The 13,330-nt window shown below is 37.7% G+C and overlaps 1 protein-coding gene across 1 annotated transcript in view; it reads left to right on the forward strand.

The window, feature by feature from the left end:
* Window positions 1-2,070: 2,070 nt before the first annotated feature.
* m1ap (meiosis 1 associated protein) overlaps window positions 2,071-13,330 on the forward strand; it is a gene marked incomplete at its 3' end in the record, with an annotated part of 62,166 nt that continues 50,906 nt past the window's right edge. The window contains exons 1-4 of the mRNA XM_081389467.1: window positions 2,071-2,159; window positions 3,590-3,848; window positions 3,992-4,174; window positions 5,741-5,924. Coding sequence (XP_081245593.1) covers window positions 3,597-3,848; window positions 3,992-4,174; window positions 5,741-5,924 — 619 coding nt within the window. The 5' untranslated portion in view covers window positions 2,071-2,159; window positions 3,590-3,596. The remainder of the gene's footprint in view (window positions 2,160-3,589; window positions 3,849-3,991; window positions 4,175-5,740; window positions 5,925-13,330) is intronic.

Consider the following 13,330-nt stretch of genomic DNA (forward strand, 5'->3'; position numbering starts at 1 on the left):
AAATTGTTCATACAGAAAATTTCCTTTCATGAATACATAATATTATCATTGTAATTATGTAATAATGTAATTGTTGTAATGTTTATGGCTATGCTGCCTTAAACGTGCTATTGGAATGATCATAAATACGAGTTTCCTAGTTAAAAATTGGACATTAACGACTTATCAAGTCATATTTACCATTGGGAAGCTGGGATTTTTGATACCCAGTTTTGATACCCAAATTTCCAAGTTGGGCGGGCAATAAACTTTAAACATGGCAGAGGTGAGAACGATTGCTGCTGTGCTTTTTTTCCACAACATCGCCTTGTCATTAAAGTAGTGGATATGTTATAAATAAATTGTTGAAATTATGCAGTTCATGTCCAAGTCAAATCTCAATTCATTAATTCTCAAGTCAAAGTCAAGTCATTTTCTTCATCAAGCAAGTCACAAATCCCTCACCTGTGCTCTGAAGAGACAATTTAATGAGTGGGGATCAACCTTTTATTCTCTTTACATCTGGGGCAAGATTTTTTTTAATGTAAATCTAGTGATTGGGTTGACAGCTGAACAGATTGTAGAAGCTTATGGGTACCAGTTAATCAAACATTGATCATTTGAAAATGTTGAATGAAATATAGGTTATACAAAATAATTCTCCCCTCCTTTTATTTCTATTTTCCCCCTCTTTTTATTATGTTTTCTATTTTCTTTCTATATTTTATGCTTCCATGACATTTTCAGGGGCACTATGTGCACTTACTAAGTAAGGAGGTATTAAAATTAAGGAAACCTATCCAAATAACTACTTGCTTGCAACTTTTACTTAAACACTTTCACTTTTACCATGAAACATACTTCTTGTGCATATTTAAAAACGATTGACAGTGTGGACAAAATCACCCCCCACTCAATATAACAATTACATTTTTAATTTGCATTAAAAAAAAAGGAGTAATAGCATATTGGGCCAATTCTGGAATTTTTTTGATGTTTTAATCCCCTGTTCCGTAATATTAATGGTTTTACATAAGAAATTAACACTGGAAATAACACAAAAAAACATGGGTGAAACTTTTATTTTGTTGTGTTGTAAACAGGTTCAGACTTTGCAATCATCAGGTTGAGGTGAGTATTGTTTGAGTTCTCTGGAAACACTTTTGGCCCTAGAGGATGATCATCTGAAGAAGTGAGATATGTGCTTGTATGAAAAAAAATAGCATTGGTTAAAGCCATGGGAACCTGAGTTCGGCTCTGGTGGGATTTAAAGAGAGGCGTCTGGAATGCTTAGTGAGATGTTAAATTGTTTCTGGTAATTGCTCACATGTTACAGTGGCAAAGTAAGTCCCAGAATGCAAAACATCTCAACAAACTCCATGTTTAAATGGCTTGCGTTCCCATTTCCTTCTTAACTTGTAGACACTCTGTTTTGAGATGAAATGTCCCCAAGCATTCCAAAGCTTGGATTTCCGTTTTGCCAATTTCGGCAACAACGTCACTACTGGGATTGAAGCCTCTGCCTGCTTTCCCTTATCTCCAATGAACAGATGTGGGAGTTTCACGCTGATTCCTGCCTATAACGAAGAGGTGATGTGTCTTCATGTGTCAGTACTGATTTCACAACACAGCCTTCAGCTAAAGCCTCTTAAGGCTTCAGTAAGTGAGTCTGCATCCACCCTTGTGCAAATCACTGATTTTATTCATGCAGGAAACAGCACAGATTAGATTTCATAATTTGACTTACCCCTTTACATGGAAGTTGTGAAACTGCACCTGGGGAGTAGCGATGAGAATTTTAAAAGTGTCCGTAAATTTAAATAGGAAGGGAATAAAAACTATTATATTAATTATATTATATTATATTATGTTATATTATATTATATTATATTATATTATATTATATTATATTATATTATATTATATTATATTATATTACTCCAGAGAGGCGCATGGCATGAGTTTAGTTCTTGATATGAATGAACCGGTTCAAATTTACGATTCACTTGAGAACCGCTAGGACCGATTTAATCACACCTATATTTGAATCATTCATTTACAAGATCCGACTCAAAAGAACTATTTGGGGATTCAAGCTTCAGCAACAAAGCCAACGGTGGAAATGGATTATATCGTGTCGTTCGTCGTTTAGTTATTCTGCGGTCTGAAACGAGTGGAGGGTAAATATAAAGTTACGTTAACGTTACCTGTAGACAATTTAATCAGTTTTTGAATCAGAATAATAACGAGGCCTTTATTTTGGAGTCTCCAGTAACTAACTTAACTGTTAAGTTAGGTCACATTAGTGAGGACAGGTAAATATTTGTAACATACAGCCCTTGAAAATGAATAAATATACATATATTTAAATTAAAAATAGATATTTGTTTCTTCACAGTGCTTAACAAACGAAGCCCTATTGAAACGAAGCCGACCGAAAGAGAGCGCGAGAGTGCCCGTATCACCGAATCTTGCCAGTAACGTTACTTGTAGTGAACTGTACATGAATACTGAAGTAACACCTGCTTTGCTCTTTCGTCAGCTTTCTCACCAGCACTATCTGCTGCTCATCTCAGGGCAGTGAGTCTGTGGAGCTGTTTTTAGAGCAGACAAAGTGCCTTTTGTCGCCTGTGTCGTGCTTAAGCGGCGGGAAAGGCCCGAGGCTCAGCATTAGTGCGCTCAAAGAACTCTCTTGTCAAGTGGGATAGCATTGATGAGTCCTTAGATTGCAGAGAGCTGCCGCCTTATTTAACCAATTTGCCCCATCTGCCCTGCTATGGTTAACAATATCACTCTTTGTGTTTTACTGCTTTGGAAAAAGAACTTATAAGGAGACTCTTTTTTCACAGTCTTTCTTCTTTTCTCAGAAGAACATTTTTGTTCATATTGAATGTGATTAAGCCTAATGTTCCCTCTTAAGTTATTGCGGTGACATTACGGGACATTTTGTTCTGTTGAAGTATTTATTTTGTGTTCCATCATGAAATGTGACTTTGTATTCGAGGTATCAGTCACTTTTTTCCCACACTGAGGAATTAAAGGGATAGTTTACTCAAAAATGACAATTTGTTATTTCCTCACCCTAATATGTTCCAAACCTGTATGAGTTTCTTTCTTCGGTTGAGCAAAAAAGAAAATGCTACGAAAATCAATAGCTACCGTCAACTGTCCGGTTATACATTCTTCAAAATATATTATTTTGTGTTCAACGGAAGAAAGAAACTCATACAGGTTTGGAACAACATGAGACTGAAAGTGAGCAAATGATGACAACATTTAGATTTTTGGGTGAAGTATCCCTTTAATGAAGGATTACATTTTTAGATCTCAGGTGTTACAAGTGGAAGTGGGTCTTGGTTTTGATGAACAAAGTTAGTCTGCTCTTACCTGGGTTTCTACCCATGCATGTGGGGAAAGATTAATCACCCAAAAAAAGCAAAAGCAAAACACCCACATACACTGCTCATCACTGACAATTGACATGGAAAACTTGTAAATTAGGCAATCAGTGAATGAATAATAAATGCCTATTTTTTATTTTTTTTTTGTGATATTTCCAGATTTGATTTCAGTTCAGTATAATTACATCCATATTCATGTTCCTGTGTAGGAGAACCATGAGTGCCAGAAACAGATCCTGCTCTTCCTCCATCCTCCAAGCATGCAGTTCATCATCCTTTACCAGACAGCCTTCTCGTGTGTTGATCGTAGATGCATCGCCGCCCTGGTGGTCAGAGACATGCACTGTTCTGTGTCAGGCCCTGGAAGATTTCTTTTTTCTGGCCAGTAGTCTGGCAGGACCTGTTCGTGTGCCACTGCTTAGCGTGTTTGCCATCAGTGTACAGCTGGAGTGCCTTCTACCCTTTGTGGTGAGGACGAGTATGTGTGTATTTGTATCCATGTTTGACTAGGTGCAACACACTAGGCACTATGTGTTAAATAGACAAATAAAAGTATCTGTCTTCTAATGGTTTCCAACCTGTTCATTCCTTCATCTCATTCTCTTCACCAGCAAGTTAAGGGAAATTTGACACGTCTGCTGTCCTGTGTAGAGGAGCTGCGTTCTCTGCCTCAGGAGGGCTGTGTTCGGCAACGAGGGGCACTCCTTAAACAGGCAGTGCTGGACAGCCTGCAGCAGTTTAAACAATACATGTGCCATACAGCTCATGGGGACGTCAATAGCAACTGTGTGGAGGTGAGAACTTCCACCTCTAAAACTTAAATTGCTTTCAATTGTGTATCTGTAAGGAAAGCAACATTTTTTATTTCTTATTAAATATGGGGGAATCTCATGAAGAGGTCAATTTGGACACATTTAACCCAAAAATCAGTAGATAAAAAGACATTTATAAAGATAATAAAGTCTACAAATAGGACCCCTAATTTTTTTGCATTGTAAGAGAGATTTTAAGGATAGTTAAGCTATTGTTATCTCCTAGTTTTTAGCACTGTAATGTAACTATGAAAAATGTAAGTAAAAAAACAATTATTGCAAATTTATTTAATACACAAATATAATACATATTTCATAGGGCCCATTACATATTTCATGTAATGAAAACCATTAAAAAATTACAATACCTAATGCATGACAGACACTAATGAAAATTGGGGGGTGAAATGTGCTCGGTTGTCCTCAAAATAATGTCACAATAATGGGTTCTTTTGATCTCCTATAAAGTAATCAGTCTTGCTGCCCTGGTTACTTATCTTTGAAGTCAACATTCACTGCCCTTCGATCTATGCATCTGCTTCCTGGCTTCATTTTAGAGTAATTCACCCCGCTGCTTTGTTTAAACCTCACATAACAAGTAAAGAAATTGTCTCGTCTGTATTGGGCCTCTTCAAAGCACAGGCATTCACATTCAGATTTCCGACCAATGAATCCAAAGCTCATTTACCCTCTACTATTAGCCTTGAATGAAGATGTTGGCGCACTGACACAGACCACATGGCCCTCAGCAGCCACTCTCCTCTCAGCAGGCTCCATTAAAACCCAGCACTAATGCCCCACCACAGGAAGCACAGCAGAGGACAAGTGCATTTAATCAGATTATACAGAATATTTTTTGTGCCCTAAATGGGATTATATGGTGTATATGGATTTGGTCTCACTTTGCGGTGACACAACAGAGCTATTGTAATTATGCCAGAGATGTCTATCATAAGATGTGAGAAATGACAGTAGCTTTGATGTATGCGATTGTAGCACTCTCTTTGTGACTCTCTCTGTTCAAATATGCAACAGATCATGGAGCAATGATTTGTACAAGCTGTTTGGCACAGGGCACAGCTTTGATGACTGATTTATTTGTATCCTTAAATATGTTATATGGTCTCATATTCTACACACAATTAAACCTCAGAGAAGATGTTTTTGTGCTGTGTAGTTTGTGAGAGTTATTTCCCTCACATTCTGAGTTGGAATGTGTATCAACAAGAGAGACAGCTAATGGCCACAATCAGCTTTCATCCGTGCAATCGCAAAAACAGGGCCATTGGCTTTGTAGCCTTTTGGGTACACTGTGTGAGTATTGTTTGGAAATGTCAGCAGAAATTTGGCATGACTTGCGATTCACAGAGAAACAAATTTAGCATATTTTCTCAAAATTGCTTTCTGGTGGCTATTTAAATCTTGAATCCATTTACCAAAAATTGGGTTGATAAAGTGAGTTATTACAAACAGACATGCCTGCTTAGCTGAGTTTAGGAGTTTTGGCTTATCAACTGCATTCTAACTGAAGAATTGACATTTTTCTAGGTGACTGTATTAACCTGTCAGTCAGGACAGCTAGTCCTCAAACAGCTGGAGCAGGGTCTGAAAAACTCTGATCTGATGAGTCTGCGCAGGCTTCTGGTGGTCCACATCACATTACAGCAGAGTCTCTCAGACAGATCTCTAGCCTGTAGCCTTGAGACACCATCTTCAGAAGATTACCAGGAAGGTAGGAGGACATATTTAGTCATAACATATTCTTAGTCAGTGAGAAAGTAGGTGAGCATTGGCCTTTATACTCATCAAATATGGTCATTATGTTCTACAACATCTGCCAACCATTGGATTAACAAAGAGGTCAACAGGCAAACAGACATTTTTAATACTTTCAGTATTAAGAAAAAAATCTCAATTTAAAAGGGGTTTTGGGTGATGCTTTGTACTGTGTGCACGTTTCTGCCAAATCTCTGAGCCCTCTCTTGTTTTCTGCATAATTACTTTAATTAAGGTTTTGCAGTCGACAGTCTCAGGATTTCATACCACAGACTGTGTAAAATGAGATTCCCAGGGTGAAAGAGCAAACCAGACATCAATTCAAAAAACAGTGCCAAACATTCAAGTCTCTGTGTGATCTGATAGGTAGTAATTTAGAAATCAAGGGAGGGCCGGGTAAGATGATCCAAATATAGGGGACGATAGGGCAAGTTTATGTCTGCACATTTATAAACAACATGAAATTATATCTTTGCTTAAAATTAAGGAATCTCTCTTTCTCCTCTTCTTCTTTAAAGTAAATCGACTAGTAAGTGAGTTGCCTGAATGACTTGTTGACCAGTTGGTTTTAAAGAACGATTGTCCTTATCTGCAATCTCATTTACATTTAGTTTTTTCAAATAGTACTTTATAATGTATTGGTTTAATTTAATGACTTCTAAAATCTGGGTGGCACATGGGGTGGGCAATATAGCCTCAAAATTATATCACGATATTTCAAGAATATTTGCGATAATGGTATTTATGACAATATATATATATTTTTTTTTCAGAAAATGTTCTTATTACATTTATCTCACCTAAATGTTTGCTCACTGCGTTTTTACAATGGGGTCATTTTGTTGTGAAGAGTTTACACAACACAAGGAATCTTGATTTCAGTATTTGAAATAAATTGAAAAAAGTAGCAAAATCGATAAAGCGATATAATCCGCGAAAAATAACTTTTGTTACTCGCGAGCTGTTTGTGAGGCGGCTTTACTGTATGTGTGCATGCAGAGAAAACCATCTCTCAGAGAGCGCGCGAGTAGCCTACTGGATACTTTTAAACGTTTAAAAATCGTTTGAATGTTTAAACTGATAAGACGTGAAAATTATAAACTTTAGTTACGATGCAATGCTGGCCTGATTGTGCAATTGACAATTCCGTCATGTCCCGACTCCTAAACACGAGTGTAGTATCGACGCCTGCAATGCTTGACGCTGGCCTTGTTTAACCCATTTTGAGAGAGAGAGAAGACGCAGCACCGCTGAACACTCAAGCTGTTTGTGAAATTTGTTGGGGGAATTTCCCGCATTATAAGTGTGATTATTATAAGTGGCATAAATTATAAAAATGATGTGCAATACCTGCGCCGAAATTCGAGCCCTGTGCTAGTATCCAGACCTGCCAACCTGTATGCATTTTGCATAGCGGATACGCATTTTGCATAGCGGATACGCATTTTGACCTCAAAGCTGGTAAGATTTGTCACTCTAAACTACGCAAAAACCTGGTGATACCTCTGTGCATGCGCAGTCCTCAAATCAAGCAACAGCAAAAGAAGAAGAGTTTGACCAATCATAGCGCTGGGTTCATTCATCAAATAGCAAGCGGGGATGATTGACAGATGCGTAAGGCCTATCATTAAAAAGAGACTGAAAATCGACACCAATAAAGAATCCCGCTCGATCCCCCTTCCACTCCCGCGGCCCGCCGCCTGACTGATTTCATAAGTGAGGACACTAGTACAGTAGTCACGGTACTTCTGACTCCTGAAGGTAAACGGCCTTGGGTGGATGTGGAAAGTTGAAATATTGTATTGAGTTAACTTAATCCTCTGGATTCGATGATCACACGGGAGTGATCGCATGGATTATCTTAAAATACTCCTGTTATTCATGGTCACTCAGATAAGAGAAAGACATCATTCAGCCATGCAAATTATAAAATGCTCAAGTTATGCTGAACAATAAATCTTAATAAATTTTAAATTGCTATGGCTTAGTGATTGTGAATGTGATTTGTGGATTACTGATAAGCTCGCATCTGGAGAAACATGCGTTTATTTATTCATTCTCAGTGTTGAGAAACGTAGCCTGCATGTTACGTTATTGTGTTAATAATAACTAAAGTACCTAATTATGTTACATATTTATTTTGTATGAAAACTAGCGCGTTAGTTACTTATGAATTAAAAAGTACCGTTGTATCAGTGATGCGCAAGCTCTCTCTCACAAACACAGAGCACACAGAGAGAGAGGATAATTGTAAAATGAAAATTTACGGGCTATGTTAAAATTTTGTTCTTGCTTGTGTTTTTTTCTGTCTAAGTGTTAGAAAGCATTTTTAAATGACGGGTGTTTTACTGTTAACACAGCCCTCATTATATGTTGGATTCGTCTAACTTATACTTGATATTCATTTTAGAATAAGTGATTTGTTTTGCTATTATTGGACTGTCTATTCATTGTCAACTGTTTTCTATATATATATGTTTGTATTGGCTAACATTTATTCAGCTAATGCGTGTCCTGTTTAAAATGTGCAATGTTCAAATGCAAAGACAGCACGTCACAAATGGAAGCCCTTTTTTCTGTGGAATTTAGTATCATATTTGGATATTGGAATAATAAATTAAGTAGCCTATCTTAAATGTACACACAATGTTCCTATGTTGTTGTTTTATTTACTGTTTTCTAGGGGTTTCTTAATTTTAGACTAGTTGACCAGCACACATTATATGCATTGCAATATAATTTTACTTTTTACTTCTTAGTACTTTTTATGTACTAAATCATCATCGGAGGCTGACAAGCTGCTCTTACTCTCAGACAGGTGTTGTTGTTGTGCGCACTAGGGAATGTAAATGCGCCATACGTCATTGCGTCACTATATATCATTGATATCGCGATATGACACTTTTTTATCATGTAAAAAAAATATACCAGTATTATCGTGGACGGTACGATATGGCACACCCCTAGTGGCACATACTTAACACAATAATTTATAGACTGTCATAGTGAGGCATAGTGAGGAATGTAAGATTGTTCATTTAAATTCTAGTTGGTGTGTGGCAGCTTTGGAATTCAGAAGGCCTGTTTAGTTTAAATATATCAGTTTTCCTTTTCTCTAAGCTGAATGCTTACCTAAGTGCCTTGAGTGTGTTGTAAGGGTGGAGTGCTCTTTATTTCTTTAAAAGAGTAAACCTCTTTAGGCATTTTCTTTAGTTTCAAATTTTCTCACTTATATTTTAGTTGCAATATTGACTGTTTTTGTTCTATTTCAGAAGCGAAAATAGTTCTGAAAATAGTTCAAACAAAGATCACCGCAAATTCAGAACCATAGCGCATCTCACAGCAACCCTCAGCCGTATTTCATTACTGCATGATTCAGTGTTTTGAACAAATTGGCAAAAATTCAATGACCCATTCATAAACAACTGCCTCATTCTTGAATGAATCAGCCGTTTGAATGAATGACTCGCTCATTAAGACGGTCACTTGCCACCAACTACTGGCGGTTTAGTTTCATGTTTAAAAGTTTTTTTTCCTGACATTTTTTTGCATTTTCTAAAATTATTGGTAACAGCCCTATAGTGTATGTTTCTAATTGAATTTATTGATCAAATTTAAGAATTTGAAAGATGAAGCATACATTTAAGAAGGTTAAGGGGAATCCCCTCAGTGTAAATATCACAAATATGAAGATTTTAATATGTAAAAGCTGACAAAACACTGATAAGAAAATTGCTTCAGAGTAAATTATATTTACACCAAATAAAAGTAACACAGTTAAGCACATGACAAGGCTTAATGTCGAGCCCTGTATAAACATTGTTTGCATAGTATATTCTTTTTTAGTATATTATTCTGGTGCTCCTAATTTAGGAATCACAATTTAGGACCACACTTGTGGTGTTTGCGGTCAAAAGACACCTGAAAACGAAATGTATTTTGAGAGAATTTGATGGGACTAATTAATATTTATGCATTAATTATGGTCCGTTTTTCCCATTGAAATAATAATAATAATAAAAATCTAGTTTTTTTTTATTGTTTTTCAAATAATGCAGTATTTCAGATTAATTTAGAGACTAGGCCTTTGAAATCTAATTTTTGAAGGCAGATTACCGCCATCTGGTGAGAGAAAAGAAAGAAAAACATGTATCTATGGTGTAACCACTAGATGCCTGTATACTACTTTTAGTCAAGGTTTATTTAAAGTGTAACTCAACCCCTGGTCAGAGCTTAACTCCACCCACTGGCAATATTTGAAAAATGCAGGAAAAGTGGGCAGAGCCCAGTGAAGAAAGAGGGGAAGAACTAAGGGCGGGGCTGAGCGGGGGGCGTGCACCTGACGGATTGATTGACAGCTCTGAATTGTCTGAGAACACAAGGCCAGAGCCTTATCAATTCGAGGCGCTGGCTCAAACTGCGGTCTTAACTCCCGATGCCGACGATGCTAGCGAAGGGCGTGGTGAGTTCGTGTCAGGAGCGTGGGTAGTGAGCCGATGGCATGCGGGGAAACAACTTCAAATAGGAAAATTCAACTGTAGTAGCCACCGTTCAACTTGAGGAGGGCAGCACTCAGGCGTTTTTACACCATATATTGTAGAATTAAAACACTTTATGCCCAAATGTCAAAACATTTACTCGAATCAATGAACAGCACTAATAAAGCCCCAGTCTTACAGATCATTTACTAAAAAAAGTTGTTTTAGGGTTTAGTTACCCTATAAAAAATTCAGTGTCAATGTCAATGCTCGAGTTCATGTGTAGAGCCCCTGGTGATACTCCGAGCACAGTTTTATGTTGTGTCGAGCCTTCTTATTGTTTTAAAAATAGCGATTTTGATGCTATCATAGAAGTGCCCCATGCACTCCCACTAAAACGAAAATACGGTCAATCTTAAAAGTGGCGTTTCCATTCTAATTATACTTTTACACAAAAGTTTGACTCGGGTAGATTAACAAAAAGAGCCTAGGTTAAATTTTGGCAAGAGTTACCCTTGAATATGGCACAGCCCTACCTAAGATATTTTTCGCCAGCCGCCACTGGCATTGACTATGTACAGCGGAACAAGCTGTAAGCTGTCAGTCAGTAACTTGTGTGCTTGTGATGCTCAGTGGTTGCTCTAATGGTTTGTCAGAGCTGCGCGCTTTTATTGATTTGCGCAGTTTTATTCTTACACTTTAATTGTATGTGTAACTCCTACCTTAAAGGTGCAGTAGGTGATTCTCTGCAGAAACATTTTTTATTATGCTGGTTGAAAGTCTCCTCATATCCTGACAGCAATCACTCTGTTAAGCGGTCCAAATGTATTTTTATAAATAAATGTCATCTGTGGAAGGCGTAGGACCATATAATGTTCGTTCAATCGTTGCGTTCGGTCCGAACGGTCCTATAGCATGTGTTCCCTGTCGGTCTTTAAGTAAGTTTTGCTTACTGTTTTGCTTATAAGTTTTGCTAGCTAAGCAAACCAAAAACTTGCTGCATCTAATTCCGTTTTTGTTTACGGTTTGGTATTGTAGTACTGTTACTAACTGTACTATAAAGTTTTCTCACCGGTGAATGACACATGATGTACTGCAGTAACGTTGTCTCTGGTCTTCTGGGCTGTGCTCATTCATTCTTTCAGGAGGTGTGGCTTTGGACAGTGATTTGTAGGGACGGGACGTACGCTTTTAGTGCTATCAGGCTAAAGTTAGCATTTTCCCAGATGTTCAACTGCACCTTTAATATAACAAGCTGTGTTACTTAGGGATGGCCCAATACCGATACTGGCATCGGGGATTGGGCCGATACTGTCCTCATATACTCGTACTCGTACTCATAAAAATTTGCCGATACCATGCACCGATACCACGTACATTTTGCGAGCACATCCTTTTAAAAAGACATCAGTGGAAAGTTTGTTCAGTCGGATGTCAATGGCAAAGAAAATAAAACGAGGCATGTAGCTTATCGGGGTTCAAGCAATTAAGGCCTTTAAGGCCTTTAAGCACAAAAGCATCAAAAGTTATTAACGTTAACTGACAAGAGAGAGAGAGAGCGAGCAAGCGCACTTTTGTTGAATGCTCTTGATTGCTGATCGTTCACTCAGCACGTTATTTGGATGAAAACTAAATCGTATATGTAAGTAAAGTAAAACATGAACTGTTACCTGATTTAATTATAACGAATGGTTACCTACATTATTACAGGACGTGTGCAGGTCAAGAAGTTCCATGAACGCAAACATCCAAAGCGTGCGCCCCGCAAACCAGCGTCTCAGCGCGCCAATACTGAATTAAATTGTCTTTCACGTCTTGCGCTTGTACGGACGAATACACACAAAATTATGTAATAATGCCCATCTTGGCGAGTATCCTATAGTAAACAAAGTCGGTTATATCTCAAATGAACGTAGCCATGTTCAAATGCGGTCCGTGCGTTCGGTCTTAAGGCCATCCTTAAAAATATTCTTGTTTGCCGTAACCCGACCGACCCTGTCAATTTAGTACCGACCCAATTATTTATTTATTTCCCCTTTTAGTCCGACCGACTTGCCGGTTGTAAACTTGCGTTAAGACCGACCAATTTTTTTTTTAACTCTTCAAACAACTAATACAAATGCAATAAAATAATATTAGTTATTAAGTATTGTGAATATAAATTGCTTAGACATACATACAAACATAAGCTACGTTCTTTCTTTTAAATAAAAACTTGTGGCGCGTCATTATGTTTACACCAGGTTTACGCATGTCACACTACGGCCTGCAGGCTAAGATCGCTCCGTTTCATTCACTGTCAATGGTTCGCGCTTGGTAATGATGGCTGCGGCTTTACTCTAAAGATTATTTCATTTTTATGTTGTTGAATATGGTTTATTAAAAAATAAACATGTGAAAGCGTGTTATATAGGCTACATGTCATGTTTTAGTCAGTAATGACGACGCTACTGCAACACGCATCGCCGCAGATGAGAAGCTAAGCATCAACGTGCTATCGCAAATCAAAGTGAAAGTAAGTCGCAGACGCTTAACACACGATCATCTTTATTAAATGTAAAGAAACGAAATGATCTTACCAGGGCTGTTTCCGCTTTCTCTTATTGCGGGCTTTGATTCAGAAATTTTAGCTGTTGACCAATAAAATAATAACTGTTGCTTTCGGTGCACTGCATTAAATCTGCATATAGCGGGAATTGAAGATCGGTTATATCCGCAAAAAAACAACAACACACATCTATGTAACCAGGTGTAAATAATTGAATCGTTTTGATCAATCAGATTGCAATCCGATCTGAGAAAACGCAAAGTGGCCTGGTGTAAACAGCCCCTAGACATCGGTGAAAAATGTTCTCTCAAGACCCCCCCGACCCCGATTTTTTTT

The sequence above is a fragment of the Scardinius erythrophthalmus genome, assembly GCF_964197995.2.
Source record: "Scardinius erythrophthalmus genome assembly, chromosome: 2".
NCBI classification, from domain to species: Eukaryota; Metazoa; Chordata; class Actinopteri; order Cypriniformes; family Leuciscidae; genus Scardinius; species Scardinius erythrophthalmus.